The 19,102-nt window shown below is 41.9% G+C and overlaps 1 protein-coding gene across 4 annotated transcripts in view; it reads left to right on the forward strand.

Moving 5' to 3' along the window:
- The window catches only part of DNASE2 (deoxyribonuclease 2, lysosomal), an 87,034-nt gene that overhangs the window by 59,013 nt on the left and 8,919 nt on the right, over positions 1-19,102 (forward strand). For all 4 annotated transcript variants that reach the window (XM_073622700.1, XM_073622699.1, XM_073622701.1 and 1 more), the window contains 3 exons: positions 1,995-2,103; positions 3,541-3,712; positions 17,259-17,331. In XM_073622700.1, the coding sequence (XP_073478801.1) occupies positions 2,012-2,103; positions 3,541-3,712; positions 17,259-17,331 (337 nt within the window). In that variant the 5' untranslated portion in view covers positions 1,995-2,011. The remainder of the gene's footprint in view (positions 1-1,994; positions 2,104-3,540; positions 3,713-17,258; positions 17,332-19,102) is intronic.

Here is a 19,102-nt window from a genome sequence, read left to right on the forward strand (position 1 = left end):
TTGTAGGTGACCAAATACTTATTTTCCACCATAATTTGCAAATAAATTCTTTCAAAAATCAGACAATGTAATTGTCTGGGTTTGTTTCCACATTTTGTCTCTCATAGTTGAGGTATACCTATGATGACAATTACAGGCCTCTCTGATCTTTTTAAACGGGAGAACTTGCACAATTGGTGGCTGACTAAATACTTTTTTGCCCCACTGTAACAGCAAGCTGTGTCCATGTCTGCTCTGCATAGCAGAGCAGACACAAACTTGTCATCTGCCTGCTCAGCGGGGATCAGGAGAGAGATCCCCCCGCTGAGCAGGCCAATCTGCTTGACGGAGTCCGCCTTGTGTTAAAGGGGCCTAAAGAAGATATCAGCAGCGTACTATAGCAGAGCAATGCTGAATTCACTGGATGCATATGTGTTTTGTGGAACAGGAAACCAAGTAAGAGGATAAAGAAGAAAAATTAACTTAAGGGGGGGGGGGTGAAGTTTCTCCTTTTCTCTTTGCATTAAAAAAGTGCCAGAAAAGCTCAAGAAAGCTTCCCTTTAAATTATATGGATGTGTTCACACTGGGGCATTGTGCTACTGTTACGGTGTAAAAAATCTTTTTTGCAGCATGTTTGGCCAGTTAAAAAAAATGCACCAAAAATGCACCGCCCCATTGAAAGCAATGAATAACACGGCAAAAACGCTGCAAAATCGCATCTGTGATTTATTTTTTGGTGCGGTTTTTTAAGTCACGTGTCCTTTAAAAAACTCACCGCAAAATTCGGTACAATCACGACAAAAACGCATTTTGGCGCCTGATCTGTGAGAAAGTAGCCTTACCCGCCCATAGGGGGTTCGAATCTCAAACATTTCAGCAGGGACCAGCCGAGATTCGATCCATCCATGTGCAAGTCAGTTTGTACTGAAGTTGATCCACCGAAATTGACTTGAGTACAACCAGCCTGTCAGATTTTTTTTCATGCGATTACTACAGGAAGCTATAGCCCCCGAGGAGTGATCACTGTGTTTTGCCAGCAGGGAAGGCTCCCGGACCGGCAGAACACAAAAGGGCCGTAGGAGGGATTCAGTGTTGATGGAGAAGTTGAGCGATTTTTCTTTCCTGCAACCAGTGGCTGCAGGAAAGAAAATTGAATCATCTATGGTTTACCCAATTGCATTTTCTTATAATCCTAAAACCAGTGAAAGTTATGTAATCCAGTGGTTCTCAACCTCATTGAGACCCGAGCCCAGAAAATTCCTAAAACCTGGAAGGGGCAACGACCCCCTGATGACATGCCGTGCGGTGATTGATTGCAACAAAAGACGCTGGATTCTCTGGATATGTGAGTTTATATTTTGACATACATCCCAACTTTTTGAGATGGGAATGAGGGACACCTACCAACAAAAGTATGCAGGCATAGGACACACCCCTTGCCACGCCCCCTTAAAGGAAAATTGTACAAAAAAAAAACAAGATTGGTTAAACCCACAAGTGCTTTTTTAACACTGCTATTCCTTTATATTGGCTTTTGGAATGTACAAATGCAGCAATTTAGAAATCAGATGAAAGGTTTAGCACTGGAAAACACTTTTTGAAAGATAAAAAGTGCATTTTATATACATTTATATAGATCAGCCCAAAATGAAGGACAAATAAGGGGGAAAGAGAGACATTGCTCCAAATCAGGGACAGTCCCTCGAAATCAGGGACAGTTGGGAGCTATGATTTTGAGAATAACCCAGTGAACACAGTAAGTCGGGGTTAAAAAAAATAAATCACATGGGTTGAAGTTCCTCTTTAAACTCTCTCTCTCTCTCTCTCTCTGTCACTATATCAGTCACATGGCTGAAAAAGTTATGTGCAGTCCTGCTGAGTGTGTTAAAACAAGGGATTTGCCAAGCAATTTGGTCCTCTAATGTCCACACATAAATCTGGGTTTTTTTTTTGTGGTGGCCTTCAATTTAATGTTTCATTTCACAGTATAAAATATTCTTCTGTCTCTTTGTAGTGTCTTCAAGCCAGAAGATGGCGCTGCAGCATCTGATGTTCCTGCTGATGCCTTACCTGTCCTCTGCTGCCATCTCTTGTTATGGGGATAATGGCCAACCAGTAGACTGGTGAGTTCCCGGTGGTCATAGGATCATCAGTTTAAGTTTTGGGCTTTCCTATACAGGTCTGAGACAATGTTGTTTTACATATACAGTGGAACCATGGTTTACGAGTAACGCGGTTTACGAGCGTTTCGAAAGACGAGCAACTTTTTTTTTTTAAATTCTGACTCGGTTTGCGAGTGTTGTCTCGCAAAACGAGCAGAATTCAAGCTAATGGGGTGTGCAGTACTGCATTTGGCCAGAGGTGCGGGGGCGCCGGGGACACTCGGAACGGTTCGGAGCCGTTCTGAAATACTTGGAGTCACTCGTAAATACTCAGTTTCCGAGAGTTTCCAAGCCTTTCCGAGTTCAGCCGAGCTGTCCCCGAGTATTTCCGAGGCTCTCTGGTGCCCCCCCCACCTCTGGCCACATGCGGTATTGCATGTAATAGATGTCAATGCGGAACAAATTATCTTCATTTCCATTGACTTCTATGGGGAAACTCACTTTGATATGCGAGTGCTTTGGATTAGAAGCATTCTCCTTGAACGGATTATGCTCATAATCCAATGTTCCACTGTATTGTATTCAGATTTACTCAGGTTCTTCATACATTAAAAGTCAGTTTTCCTGACTGATGAACATACAATCTTTATTTTAGTCCCTTATACTCCACCTAGAGAATAAGCCTAGGTTTACATCTATGCAGGTTGTGTGTTGATGTTTCGTGTTTGATGCATTTTGCGTCTTTTTTTTTTTTTTTGCTTATAGAAAAGTATGACAGTTCTGTTTACGGAGATTTGATTTGATGCAACTTGAGTGTCAGAGAATGTAAAATCGTATCAAAGTCGCACTCCGTGAACAGAACTGTCATACTTTCCTATTAGCCATAAAACGCAGCAAAACTCATCAAAAACGCATCAAAAATGCAAACCTTTTATTTTTGATGCTGGTCCATTGAAGACTTTTGCATGCAAAACGCAATCTGCTGCTAGAAAAAAAAAATCCCTGACCCTTTCCAAAAAAATGTACCGGCTCAAAACGCACAGATGTGAACTAGATCCATAGGAAACCATGTTAAATGAACTGTAGTGCGTTTCTGCAAAACACACTAAAAACCGCATAGGTGTGAAACAAGGGTAAAAGGGGGGGGGGGGGGGGATTTGATTGGTTGCAGTAAGTTTGTTTGATTGGACAATTTGACAGGTGAAGCACACTCATAAGATCATCACTCTGCTCCCAGTATTAAATGGGCAGGGCTGTACAATGCACTAATGCATTATTAGCAGGGAATTACAGGAGGCTGATGTCAAAGACAGATCCAGGTGCCTGGATGAAAATAGAAATTCATTGATTCATTTTTTTTATTTTTATTTTTATTTAAAACTGGATTTTTTATGCAAAATTTGTCTTTTTAAAGCCTCTGATTTGCACTCTAATATTATGGTTGAATGTCATTTCCAGGTTCATTGTGTACAAGCTTCCCCATCTGGATCGCAGCGCTGAGGCTGGAATGAAGTACATGTACCAGGATGGTAGCAGTGAAGGTTGGAAGGCAGGGGTCTCACTGATGAACAGCACAGACAGTGCAGTAGGACGAACCGTCAGTCAGCTTTACAAGTTCTCACAGTCCCAGGTGACACTGCAGTGGTCCTCTTGTCTTATGCCTAGTAAATTCAACTGTGTAATGTGATGTCATAGTGTGGACAATAGAAGCTGACCCTGACACTAGCCATACAAGTTTAGATACACATTCAGATCTCTCCCATTGAGCCCTGCCCTAGGGTGTGGATGAAGCAAGTTCCCATGCCAGCTATTGTATTCAGCAGCCAGCAGGACTTTATTTTAAATGCATAATTACCTCTTGCCTACCATGAATAAAAACTGCTGCATCCAAGCTCACTCAAGGCCTAAAGCTATGGGAGCCTAGATCACATGGTCAGTGACTACCAAGAGCATTGTGGAGGTTTCATGTCATTGGAGTAGGGTTGCCACCTGTCCGGGATTCATCCGGACAGTTCGGGTTTGGAATCATGTGTCCGGGTTTCAAACCGCCTGAAACCCGGACACATTATTCAGACAAGACAGTGGCTTCCCAGCAGGGTTGCTGGCTGAGGAGAGAGGCCTTGATCTGCTCCTCTTCCTCCCACCCCTCCCTCTCTGTGCCTGCCCACACTCAAATCCCCAGTGCTGTGCCTCAGAAAAGGGAAGTGGAGGGCCGGAAATCTGAAGCCCAGCAGCCTCAGATACATCTAGATGAGAGGTGCTGACCTCCAAGGTGTGAGTGAGCTCCTCTCTCCTGCCTCTAAATACATTAAGATAAATCAGGGTTCTCAGAGTTCCCCTTTACACCAGAGGCCACAGTGCCCCCCCCTTACATCAGAGTCCTCTCTGTACATCAGAGTTCTCAGTGTTTTCCCTTACATCAGAGTCTTCTCTGTACATCAGAGTTCTCAGTGTTCCCCCCTTAGATCAGAGTCTTCTCTGTACATCAGAGTTCTTAGTGTTTCCCCTTAGATCAGAATCTCCTCTGTACATCAGAGTTCTCAGTGTTTCCCCTTACATCAGAGTCCTCTCCGTACATCAGAGTTCTCAGTGTTCCCCCCTTAGATCAGAGTCTTCTCTGTACATCAGAGTTCTCAGTGTTTCCCCTTAGATCAGAGTCTTCTCTGTACATCATAGTTCTCAGTGTTTCCCCTTAGATCAGAATCTTCTCTGTACATCAGAGTTCTCAGTGTTTCCCCTTAGATCAGAGTCTTCTCTGTACATCATAGTTCTCAGTGTTTCCCCTTAGATCAGAATCTTCTCTGTACATCAGAGTTCTCAGTGTTCCCCCCTTAGATCAGAGTCCTCTCTGTACATCAGAGTTCTCAGTGTTTCCCCTTACATCAGAGTCCTCTCTGTACATCAGAGTTCTCAGTGTTTCCCCTTAGATCAGAGTCCTCTCCGTACATCAGAGTTCTCAGTGTTCCCCCTTACATCAGAGTCTTCTCTGTACATCAGAGTTCTCAGTGTTTCCCCTTAGATCAGAGTCTTCTCTGTACATCAGAGTTCTCAGTGTTTCCCCCTTAGATCAGAGTCTTCTCTGTACATCAGAGTTCTCAGTGTTTCCCCTTACATCAGAGTCCTCTCTGTACATCAGAGTTCTCAGTGTTTCCCCTTAGATCAGAGTCCTCTCCGTACATCAGAGTTCTCAGTGTTCCCCCTTACATCAGAGTCTTCTCTGTACATCAGAGTTCTCAGTGTTTCCCCTTAGATCAGAGTCTTCTCTGTACATCAGAGTTCTCAGTGTTTCCCCTTAGATCAGAGTCTTCTCTGTACATCAGAGTTCTCAGTGTTTCCCCCTTAGATCAGAGTCTTCTCTGTACATCAGAGTTCTCAGTGTTTCCCCTTTAGATCAGGGTTCCCAGAGCATCCCTTATGTTAGAGTCCCCAGAGTTCTCCCTTACCTCAGAGTCCCCCCTTACAGTGTAAAAGAACTCTGATGTAAAAGAGGAACACTGTGGACTCCAATGTAAAGGGGGGGCTCTTGTGCTTAACTTCATTTAAGAAATGTTATTTAATTGCAAAATATATGCATAGTTTATATAAAAAATAATAATTGCTGTGCGCCGCTAAAGTGTTCGGGTTTGACTTGAAGAAAAGGTGGAAACCCTACATTGGAGCCTGCAACTCTTTGGATCCCTGAGTACCATTCAGTGCAGAGGAAGAGAACTCTACAGGTCATATCACCAGCCTAAATTATAAAAAGAATATATACACATGCAAATATACTGTATATACACACGTGGGGGGAGCTCCTGGGGGTGGTGAGAAGAGGGTGGAGAAAAGGAAGGAATTGACCTAGTATTTTACCATTCTACTACTAAAACATTTGTAGTTACAGTAAACTGCCCACTGCTTAGTTAACCACTTACTGACCAGGCCTTTTATGGAACTTTTTGTTTACAAGTTTAAATTAGTATTTTTTGCTAGAAAATTACTTAGAACCCCCAAACATTTTATATATATATATATATATATATATATATATATATATTTTTTTTAGCAGAGACCCTAGAGAATAAAATGTTGATTGTTGAAATTTTTTATCCCACAGGGTATATGCCCACCTGCATATATACTGTGGCAAGGCGGCTCTATTGCGTGAAACGATGTACCTGTACGTCATTTAGTGCAATAGATACTGTGGGAGCGCGCGCGCTGAATGGCCAGAGGGGGGGGGCCAATCAGCATGTCCGGCGGACGCGAAGTCTGCCGTGACCCGCCGATCATTCCCAGGAGAGGCAGAGCGGTGATCTGACAGGAAAGTACACAGTGGATCTTGTGTTCCTGCTAAGCAGGAACACAGGGATCTCTGCGTTCTTTCAGTCAGTCTATCCCCCACACAGTTAGAAAACATCCCCTAGGGCATTGGTCTCCAAACTGCGGCCTGAGGGCCAGATGCGGCCCTTTGCTTGCTTTTATTTGGCCCTTGGGGCACTATTTCATCCACTGATGCCAGCAAATGGGGCACAATTCCTCCCACTGACACAAATGATGGGGCACAATTCCTCCCAATAACACCAACGATGGGGCACAATTCCTACCAATGACATCAAGGATGGGGAACAAGTTCCCTCAATTACACCAACAATGGGGCCCAATGACATCAGTAATGGAGCACAATTCCTCTCAATAATGCCAAGGATGGGGCACAATTCCTCCCAAAGACACCAACGATGGGGCACAATTCCTCTCAATGACACCAATGATGGGGCACAATTTCTCTCAATTACACCAACAATGGGTGCCAATGACATCAGTAATGGGGCACAATTCCTCCCAATGACCCCAACGATGGGGAACGATGTCTCTTAATGACACCAATGATGGGGCACAATTACTCCCACTGAAACAAACAACGGGGGAATTATTTTTTCCCACTGATGTCCGATCATTTTTGATTCCCACTGACCACCATCCGGCCCTTGGAACACACTTAACCCTTCGATCGCCCCTGGTGTTAACCCCTTCCCTGCCAGTGTCATTAGTAAAGTGACAGTGCATATTTTTTTAGCACAGATCACTGTATTAGTGTCACTGATTGCCAAAAAAGTGTCAAAAATGTCAGTTAGGTGTCCGATTTGTCTGCCGCAATGTCACAGTCCCGCTAAAAATCGCTGATCGCCGCCATTAGTAGTAAATAAAATAAATAAGTAAATAAAAATGCCATAAAAATATAGTTTGTAGACGCTATAATTTTTGCTCAAACCAATCAATATACACATATTGAGATTTTTTTTTACCAAAAATATGTAGCAGAATACATATTGGCCTAAATTGATGAAGAAATTCGATTTTTTTTTTTTTTTTTTATTGGATATGTTTTATAGCAGAAAGTAAAAAATATTGTCTTTTCAAGATTGTTGGTCTTTTTTTGTTTATAGCGCAAAAAAAAACCAAAAAAAACGCGCAGGTGTTCAAAATTCCACCAAAAGAAAGCTCTGTTTGTGGGGAAAAAAGGACATCAATTTTATTTGGGGACAACGTCGCACAACAGCGCAATTGTCAGTTAATGTAACGCAGTGCCGTATCGCAAAAAATGGCCTGGTCATAAAGGGGGTAAAACCTTCTGGGGGTGAAGTGGTTAAACACAATTTTTTTTTTTTTAAATACACATTAATGAATTTAAAAAACAAAACAAAATACAATAGTTACCCCAATTTTTTTGTATAATGTGAAAGATGATGTTGCGCTGAGTAAATGGATACCTTCCATGTCATACTTTAAAATTACGCATGCTTTTACAGGTTACCTGTTTAGGGTTGCAGAGGAGGTCCTGTGCTAGAATTATTGCTCTCGATCTAACAATAGCGGCGATACCTCACATGTGTGGTTTGAACACCGTTTACATATGCGGGCGCGACTTAGGTATGCGTTCGCTTCTGCACATGAGCACAGAGGGATGGGGCACTTTAAAAAAAAAATATTCTTATATCTTTTATGTTTGATTTTTTATTTATACACTGTCTCTTTATTTTAATTTTTTTTAATCACTTTTATTCCTATTACAAGGAATGTAAACATCCCTTGTAAAAGAAATAATCATGACAGGTCCTCTTTATTGAGAGATCTGGGGTCAAAAAGACCCCAGATCTCTCATTTTATTTTTAAAAGCAAAAGAAAAAAAAAATGTATTTTTTTGACCTTTAAAAGTAAATAAAAAAAAAAGAAGTGTTTATGCCCGAGAACCAGAAGTGAGGTTATCGCTATTATATAAATCACCCCGACCATATGCAAAGTAAAACATTAAAATGTGAAGGACAGCTCGGAGCTGCTGGGCGTCTCACGCAATCACTGCTATTTGTAGGACTACGATGAAACTCATCAAACTCACAGGAGTGAAAGAGGAAGGATGGCGTACATTTTGCTGATACTGCTTAATTTGTGCGCCTTGCAGCATAAACTTACTTTTCTACAAATACAAAAATCAAATCTTTTCAAACTCAGCTTCTTCTTTTGCTGTTTGCAGACTGATGAAAGCTGAACTACAGGAATTACACAACCTCTTCCCTTGCCATGGACCCCCCCCCCCCCATACTGCAAGGGTTAAATGCTTGTTTCGTTTAGTATAATAGTTACCATATTCCTGGCTCCGGCAGACTTCTTCCATTCATGCAACTGGTCTAACATAGTGTACCTAAAGCGTATAGCCTGTGAGCATGCTGGCAGAAGTAGAGAGCACAGTGAGCAGTGAAATGGTGATAGATTAGTGCACCCATTCTCAACCAGGGTTCCTCCAGAGGTTGCTAGGGGTTCCTTGAGCTGTGGTTGATGAACCACCTTTTGTGATGGGGCCTACAGAGTTCAAGGTTCAGCAACACTTAGCAAAGCCAGCAGCATGACACCAAATATATTTTTAGCTGTCTTTAAGGGTGGAATTCTGAGCACCACTTTAAGTGGGACATTCTTCCTATTGGCCACCAGTATAAGGGGCATTGTTCTATTGACCCCTGATAAATTGTTTTTTAGCATACCTCCCAACATTTTGAGATGGGAATGAGGGACACCTACTAACAAATGTATGTAGGAATAGGACACGCCCCCTGTCACACCCTCTTAAAGGAGAATTATCCAAAAAAAAAGGTTACTTAAATCCACAAGGACTTTTTTTACACCACTACTATTCCTTTATATTGGCTTTTAAAATGTACAAATGCAGCCATTTAGAATTTGGATGAAAGGTTTAGCACTGGGAAACACTTTTTGAAAGATAAAAAGTGCATTTTATATACAACTATGAGGATCAGACCTAAATGAGGGACAAATGAGGAGGAATGAGGGACAGAGGGACGTTGCTCCAAATCAGGGACAGTTGGTAGCTATGGTTTTAGTATGGGTTCCTCGAGACCTGAAAAATATTTTTGGGGTTCCTTTAGAGTTAAAAGGTTGAGAAAGGCTGGATTAGTGTATTGCTGCTTTTTCATTTTTCAATTAGCAGTCAGGGGGAGAGCTTTGGAATAAACTGTGCTGCCCTCTTCTTGAGGATTAGGCTGTATTGTATGGCTGGAGTGCCTTATCACAACACTGGCTATACAGAAATGCAAATTCTTTAGCAGGTAAACATATTACATGAATGTAGTTTACATGTGTAACTACCAAGGATAAAATCTGCTGCATGCTAGCTCCCTCAAAATGGAAATCTTAGGGAGGCTAATTTACATGGTCAGTGCCTAACAGCAGCATTGTGGATGTTTCATGTCATTGGAGCCTTCAGATAGTCGATTGTTTTACAGTATACTGTCATACCTCCCAACTATCCCTGATTTGGAGGGACTGTCCCTGATTTGGAGCAATGTCCCTCTGTCCCTCATTCCTCCTCATTTGTCCCTCATTTTGGTCTGATCTATATAGATGTATATAAAATACACTTTTTATCTATCAAAAAAATGTTTCCTAGTGCTAAACCTTCAATCTGAATTCTAAATTGCTGCATTTGTAAATTCCAAAAGCCAATATAAAGGAATAGTAGTGGTAAAAAAACACTTGTGGGTTTAATCAATCTTGTTTTTTTTTCCCGTACAATTCTCCTTTAAGGGGGCGTGGCAGGGGGTGTGTCCTATGCCTGCATACTTTGCTGATAGGTGTCCCTCATTCCCATTTTAGAAAGTTGGGAGGTATGTACTGTATCTGACAACCCTGTCTGTTAGCCATGTAGTAATGAAAAAAGTTCATCAAGGCACTAAGCAGGACATAATGAGCAAATAGGGCTGCATGCAATGATCAGATATGATTACAAGTTATATGTATAATTATCAAATGTATATGTATAATTAAATGTATATTTATAATTTTATCAAATAGCAGATCCTAATATTGTGAATTTATCGGAGTTCCAGCTTCATGAGGAACATACTAAACTCTTGAAAAAAGGACTCTCTTTCTTTCCCACTTCCCCTATGAATGAGTTTGAAGTTTACAAAGACATTCGCCTCTTTTTGAGGAAAGTTCTCTTCAAACTTTGGCATTCTAAAAAACAATATACTCAACAAACACCAGAAGAAAATCTGGATAGGGAAGAAAGGGAGACCATTGAAAACCTTTTGTCTCTATTAGATGAGAACGAGGCTAATGATTCTGAAGGAGAGACAAGCCACCCAATAAGAAGAAACTCCAACTTAAAAATTAGATCCTGGAAAATGCCTTCTCTGTCCAAACACAAATGGCTCCAAGTATTTTTAGATCTTGTACAACAGGACTTGGGGTGGGTTAACTGGAATTGGATGGGACCCAACAACTTAACCAACGCAGAGAGAAAGGCCCTATGGGAGTTAGAAGAGGCATCAGACTTAGTGATTAAAAAAGCGACAAGGGGGGGAATGTGGTCCTAATGAAGGAGAAGCTCTATGAGGAAGAAGCACTAAGGCTACTTGGTTATTATTATTATTATACGAGATTTATATAGCGCCAACAGTTTACGCAGCGCTTTACAATGTATAAGGGGGACAACACAATTACAGTACAGTTCAATACAAAAGGTACAGGAGGGCCCTGCTCGTAGAGTTTACATTCTAAAGGGAGGGGGTGGTGGTACAAAAGGTAATAGCTGCAAAGAATGATTTGATGGGGGTGGCTCAGGGACAGTTATGTGGGTGTGGGATAGGCTTCCCTGAATAAATGAGTTTTCAGGGATCTCCTAAAGGTGGACAGGATAGGGGCTGATCGGACATACTGGGGCAGGGAATTCCAGAGGATGGGAGAGGCTCTGGAGAAGTCCTGAAGGCGAGCATGGGAGGAGGTAACAAGGGAGCTAGAGAGCAGGAGGTCCTGGGAGGAGCGGAGGGGCGATTTGGGCGATATCTGCAGATGAGGTTGGTGATGTAGATGGGGCGATGTTGTGAATGGCCTTGTATGTTATGGTTAGCATTTTGAATTTTACACGGTGGGGTAGGGGAAGCCAGTGAAGGGATTGGCAGAGAGGAGCAGCAGTCACGGATCGATTAGTGAGGTGTATTAGTCTAGCAGCAGCATTTATAATAGACTGAAGGGGGGATAGCCTGCTTAAGGGTAGGCCATTAAGGAGAGAGTTGCAGTAGTCGAGGTGGGAAATAATCAAGGAGTGAATAAGTTGCTTTGTGGTGTCATTAGTCAGGAAGGGTCGAATTCTGGAGATGTTGCGGAGGTTAAGGCGGCAGGATTTAGCCAGTGATTGGATATGGGGGCTGAAGGAGAGGTCAGAGTCAAGGATTACACCCAGGACCCTGGCATGTGTGGAGGGACCAATGGTTGTGTTGTTGATATTAATGGTGAAGTCACAGGAGGGGGACCGTGAAGGAGGAAATATAACAAGCTCAGTTTTGGAAAGATCAAGTTTGAGGAAGTGGTGTGACATCCATACCGATATGTCATTCAGCAAGTTTGAGATCCCTAAGAAGATAGTGGGGGTGAGTTGAGGAGTGGAGAGATAGATCTGTGTGTCATCGGCATAGAGGTGGTATTGGAAGCCATGGGAGGTTATCAACTGGCCCAGGGAAGAGGTATAGAGTGAGAAAAGGAGAGGCCCAAGGACGGAGCCTTGGGGTACCCCAACAGAAAGAGGAAGGGGAGCGGAGGAGATGGAGTTGTAAGTGACACTGAAAGTGCGCTGAGATAGGTAGGAGGAGAACCAGGATAATGCAGAATCACGGAGGCCAAGGGAGTGTAATTTGCTGAGGAGCAGCAGGTGGTCAACTGTGTCAAAGGCAGCAGAGAGGTCTAAAAGTATGAGTATGGAGTAGTGGCCATTGGTTTTGGCAGTTATTAGGTCATTGGTGAGTTTTAGTAGGGCAGTTTCAGTAGAATGTTGTAGGCGGAAGCCAGACTGTAGGGGGTCGAGAAGGTTGTTGTCCGTGAGGTAGCGACTCATTTGGTCATGAACAAGGCGTTCGATGAGCTTGGAGGCAAACGGGAGAAGGGAGATAGGTCTTAAGTTATTCAAACAGGTGGGGTCTAGTGAGGGTTTTTTGAGTATGGGGGTAACCAGTGCATGTTTGAGCGGTTATGAATGGTTATGAATCCACCTTCAAAAAACTCACATATACCCCATTCCCCACTCTTGTCAAAACTCTGAACATTAAACTTGATTATGGCATGGAAACAGGTCTCCTCACTAAAAGGGAACATCAGTTTCCTAAAGCCGAGGATATCACCATCCCGACTTTCTACATAATACCCAAGCTACATAAATCGCTAACTCGTCCCCCCGGAAGGCCAACTGTCTTGGCTGTAAAAGACCCCTTAGAAAAAGTAGGGAAGTATGTAGATTCCATGATAAAGGACCTTGTTAATACATTGCCTTCTTTTGTCAGAGATAGCAGAGATGTTCTTCTCAAACTGTTATACATCTCTCTTTCTGAAGGTGCCCTTCTGGTGGGGATTGATGTGGAAAGTCTATATACATCGATCCCTCACCACTGGGGAATTACGGCCACTGCGTTCTTCTTGAACCAACATTATCCCTTGATTGGGATAATGAATTTATTGTTGAGCTATTGGATCTCATGTTGAACAACAATTTTTTTCAATTTCTAGGAAATTACCACCAGCAATTGAGAGGCACTAGTATGGGGGCGCCGTGGGCCCCATCCTATGCTTGCCTCCATTTGGGCCTTTGGGAAGAGGAGGTGGTGTTTAAATTCTCAATGTACCTCAGCCACTGTCGTTTGTGGCTGAGGTACATCGATGATGTCCTCATGGTGTGGGAGGGTTCAGCAGAACAACTTGTGGACTTTGTGTCCCAACTTAACATTAATGAAAGAAATATAAGGCTGACCTACACATACCATGGGGAGACACTACCTTTTTTGTACTTACAAATCACCAAGTCAGGGGATAGACTAACCACCTGCACCTTTCGTAAAGAAACGGCAGCTAATACTCTTCTACTAGCCCAGAGTCATCATCCTAAACCACTTATTAATAGGATACCTACCGGACAGTTCTTGCGAATCAGAAGAAACTGTTCTGAAGATAAACTATTTCTAATAGAGGCAGGAGATTTGTATCAACTGTTTAGAGAAAGAGGGTACTCACATCTCCCTCTTAAAAAAGCCAAAGACAAAGCCCTGAAAAGTAAACGTGAAGATCTCCTAGTAACCCAGAAAAGACCCCAACAGATAGTACACAACACAGAGGCAGCTTTCCCTAGGATCATTACCAAATTCAGTTCTCAATGGACCGAAGTCCAAAAAATTCTGAATAAGCATTGGCACATCCTGAGATCTGCTCCCTTGATTGCCAATATAGTAAGCCCCAGACCCCTGCTTACGGCTAAGAGGGCACGTAATCTAGGTGACACTTTAGTTCATTCTGAATATAAATGAACAATTAATGAAAACTGGCTTACCCGATCGAAACCCCCCCGGTATGCATACCTGTGAGCATTGTAGCATTTGTAAGTATATACATAAGACCGATGTGTTCGCCAATTCATGCGGAGTTCAAAGTTACAAAATCAGTTTATAAATTGCTCAACTGCACAAGTTATTTATGTACTTACATGTCCGTGCAATAAAATATATGTAGACAAAAATAAACGCCAACTCCGCATTAGAATAGGCGAGCACATCGGTAGTGTTAAAAACAAGAAGAAGGATGAGGATCGTCCGATTCCTTTACATTTTGCTAAGTTTCACAATGGTGACCCCAAAGGTTTGACAGTTAAGGGGATATATGTATTGAACTTGCCCCCTAGAAGGGGGGATTTTGATACTATTCTTCTCCAGAAGAAGATGTGGACATACTATTTAGATTCCCTGGTACCGAGAGGGTTAAATACTAAATTTAGTCTACAGTCTTTTCTGGAAAAATAATATGGGCGGCACAGTGGTGTAGTGGGTAGCACTTTCGCCTAACAGTAAGAAGGGTCGCTGGTTCGAAACCCAACCACGACACTACCTGCCTGGAGTTTGCATGTTCTCCCTGTGCCTGTGTGGGTTTCCTCCGGGTACTCCGGTTTCCTCCCACACTCCAAAGACATGCTGGGAGGTTAATTGGATCCTGTCTAAATTGTCCCTAGTATGTATGAATGTGAGTTAGGGACCTTAGATTGTAAGCTCCTTGAGGGTAGGGACTGATGTGAATGTACAATGTATATGTAAAGCGTTGCGTAAATTGAAGGCGCTATATAAGTACCTGAAATAAATAAAAATAAATGAATAAAATAATACCCCCACCAATTACTGTATTTACTGAACGAGACCTCGGAGTCTTTTCTCTTGGTGTCCAGCCCACCGACCTTCCTCTTGTCCATTTCTCACTCTCCAGCACCTTTGTCTGATTGATTTCACTCTAAAAAATCTTTGATTTTTAAATTCTAAAACTAACTTTAGGGAACGATTTCCCACTGAATAAACCTCTGCTGACCATTTGATACACTGATCTCCATTTATTTAATTTAATTTGAGTGAATAAAATCAATTGTATTCCATTTTTTTATTCAGTAATCATCTGGGGCTGTTACCCTCAATGATAGGGATACCTCACTTCGCCTGGGAAACTATCTTGTTATGACGCTAGTATGCTAATGCACTCACAAAATATCTCTTGCTGAATGTCTGCTATGAGAGGTGACTTGGATGACATCTACTGGTATAAGATAGAAATGACATGATTACAAGACTACTTAAACTCGTCACTCACCCTACTCCTCTTTGCTGTGAAGAAACCAGCGTCATTGGCTGGTGAAACGCGTCAGTGTGACATCAGCACGTCACTGGGGAACCGTTGGCTAGCTGTTTGAGTGAACTGCATCGGATCTCACAAGCTGTGTGTTCTCTCTAGCCGGAATCGGAACTGTCGGTGTGGCAGTGACTACACGAGCGCCGAGCTTTATTCCGATCTACAGTGCAAGGCTAATATTGAGTCAGTCTCTTAGCCGAAGATATCGGGGGGTAGAGAGTAATTAGGACGACCTCAACCACAAATGTGGTGAGAGTATCTTTAACCCACCTGCTATACATATATATGGATGCGCCCAGTCTGTTCCTGTATTACCTCCCTTGCAGACACTTCCAGGAGACAAACTTGCACTGCTAAACGTTAATGATCTGGAAACCACTAAACCATGCTTCATTATACCGTCTGGTTTATTTAGTGTAATCCTTTCTGGTCACTAACTGGACACTCTGAGGGCTTTTATTATCCTATCATGGACTTTTATTCTTTGATTTAATTTCCTCAGCCAGACCTGAACAGTAATTCACTCATACATCCACCCAGTATCTTCCACGTATGCTATCTGATCATGCATATTTTTGAATAGGAGTTCCTTCACTAATAGTCTGCATTATTTAATGCGAACAAGAAACCCATAGTTTGACTCTCATTCTGCTGCTAAATTAATATGCTGTCCTACCATTAATGCTTACAAGTATTTGTATGTATGTGTTATGCGCAGCTGTGGTTCCCCTTGTTTTTAATTATTAGACAACATTGTCTTTTTAACCACTTGCTTACTGGGCACTTAAACCCCCCTCCTATCCAGACCAATTTTCAGCTTTCAGCGCTGTCGCACTTTGAATGACAATTGCGCGGTCATACAACACTGTACCCAAATGAAATTTTTATCATTTTTTTCCCACAAATAGAGCTTTCTTTTGGTGATATTTGATCACCTCTGCGGTTTTTATTTTTTGTTAAAAAAATGTAAAAAGACCGAATTTAAAAAAAAAAAAAATATATATATATATATATATATATATATATATATATATATATATATATATATATATATATATATATATATATATATATATATATTTTGTTATAAAATTTTAAAAAGGGTAATTTTTCTCCTTCATTGATGTACCCTGATGAGGCGGCACTGATGGGCACCGATAGGTGGCAGTGATGGGCACTGATTGGTTACACTGATAGGCAGCACTGCTAGGTGGCACTGATTGGCACCACTGGTGGGCACTGATAGGTGGCACTGGTGGGCACTGTCAGGTGGCAATGGCAGGTGGCACATATGAGGCAGAATTGCCTCTTCCTCTTCGGGACCGATATCCCTTGCTGATGAGCCGGCTTTTTTTTCTCCTTGCGTCAGCATGAGGAGAAAAAAAAAATGATCACAGAGCTTTTGTTTTGATCACGTGATCAGCTGTCATTGGCTGACAGCTGATCACATGGTAAGGGGCCGGGACTGGCCCCTTAATCGGATTGGTGATCACCCGAGTCTCAGTGACTCGGTGATCACAGCGCGCTACACACACGCCCTGCAGGGCGAGTGCACAGGGGAGGCCGTCATATGACGGCCTCCCGGAAATTCAGGTCCGCGCTGTAGCCGTCATTCAGCTATAGCGCAGATGTCAAGTGGTTAAACCAGTCTATGTAAATACAGTCAATCTGCCTTTCATTTTTCTAAATTATCTGTTGTGATTATTTGTATTAATAAAGCTTGTTTGTACCATATTTAATGTTCTGATTTTGCCCTCTTAAGAGAACTTTATTCTCTTATTTTTTGATATATGCCCATAGGGCGATTAGAACTGCGTCCCATGGATTTCCATGTGGCTGAGTGTGGTATACAAACTAGCGATTGACAAATTGTTTCTAATTATTAATAATTTTGACACGGGGATCCAGGCAAACCCCCTTGTATTTTTGCATGTATAATTATTAACATAGAATGATGAGAACAATATCCTCTTCTTTTGCAGAATGTGGCATATATACTGTATAACGATCAGCCTCCTCATGACACAAGCAATGAAGTGCGTGGCCACACCAAAGGTATCCTCATTATTCCCTACATTCTGCGTATGGCTGAACATGTTATCATATAGTTGAACTGATTTTTCCTAATACTATGAAGCACGTAAAATTTATATTTGGGTTTTTGGTGGCTGCTGGGGAATGGGAGTGTTTTAGTTTGTGCCATATTATAGAAAATGGATCTGCGTTATGGAAAAAGAGTAAGAAAACGGAGGCAAATCCCATAATGTGAATCCGTTTAGTCATTTTATTTTTAAAAAATCTACGAATGTATTTACATTGTATATTATAAAATCAAGCATATCATAGAATGCGTCCAGGACGCTATGCGTTCCACTGTCTGGAACCAGAATTGACACGGTGACACCAGATGCTCTGCCCTATGCGTTTTGTCCGAGTGATTTAATCGGGAGCAGCGCCATCTTACTTAGTTTGTCCCACATCTCTGCACATGGGTTGGGGTAAGGGATCAGAGGTCACTTAAAACAACCCTGGGGTTTTTGTATGAAATACTCTTGCACTGCTTCCCTACCAGCTACATGCCCTAATGCAACCTGTCTCTCCCCTACTTCCCCATGCAAGGGTTAACTGCTTTAATAGTGAAGGAAGAAGCTGTAATACTTACTGACCTGGAAATTTATAGATAGGCAACTCCTATCCTCATATTGATTAGTGGTTCCAAATTAATAATAACTACCGCAGTAGGGAACAGACACAAACGATACGCTCCACATCTTTCCAAATAACTGTTCTGCTTTATTATGACGCAATTGAAGGTTTTTATATACATGATTATGTAGGTATCACATTAATATTACAATTGTACTTTTATGGTAACAAGGGGCGTAACATAGGCAGGCTAATTCTTATCAGTACTCGAAAGAATGCAAGCATGTACTGAAAACATTATTAGTGCCGTGTGCACAGTGAGGGCAGTGTGCAATATATGCAAAATAGAATACAATTATATACAGAACTTACAAATTTCCTTTACACTTACCTTAGCCGTCATTCTGTGGAGGGTCTTCTCTTCTCTCCACTGCTCCTGGTTGTGAGCAAGACCTCACCCTCACGTACAATGCAGGACTACTGGTTCTGCATTGCACTTGATGACACCTATGGCCAGAACACCTTAGAGAAGAGGCTTGGGGGGGGGGGGGTTTACAGCATGATTTGGAGCCTGCTAGAGTGAGGAATAGGGTAAGTATTACAACCTACTGCTGATCAGCGAAGAGGAAGACAGGACAGAGCTCTGTGAATGTAAACAATACAGAACTCTGTCCTGTCAGCGGGGATGTGCCGTTTTTTGTTTCCCTGCGAAGGGGATAAAAGCCAGCACATCTATTAGTAAAAACACACAGGGAATGCACCGAGCATTGTTAGGCACACATTTAACCCCTTGGTTGCCCTGGTGTTAACCCCTTCCCAGCCAGTGTCATTAGTACAGTGACATCGTATATTTTTTAGCACTGGTCACTTTAGGTCTATGGTCTTTTGGTCTATTAGTATTACTGGTTCCCACAAAAGTATCAGTTAGTGTCAGATTGCACACCATACTATCACATTCCCGCTATAAGTCGCTGATCATCGCCAGTACTAGAATTAAAAAAAAAAAAATATATATATATACCATAGTTTGTAGACGCTATAACTTTCACGCATACCAATATCGGTGTATTGGGGTTTTTTTTTTTTTTTTACCAAATATATGTAGCAGAATACATTTTGGCCTAAATTTATGAAGAAATTCGATTTTTTTTTTACTTTTTTTATTGGATACGTTTAACCA

This window comes from Aquarana catesbeiana, linkage group LG03 (assembly GCF_042186555.1).
Source record: "Aquarana catesbeiana isolate 2022-GZ linkage group LG03, ASM4218655v1, whole genome shotgun sequence".
NCBI lineage: Eukaryota > Metazoa > Chordata > Amphibia > Anura > Ranidae > Aquarana > Aquarana catesbeiana.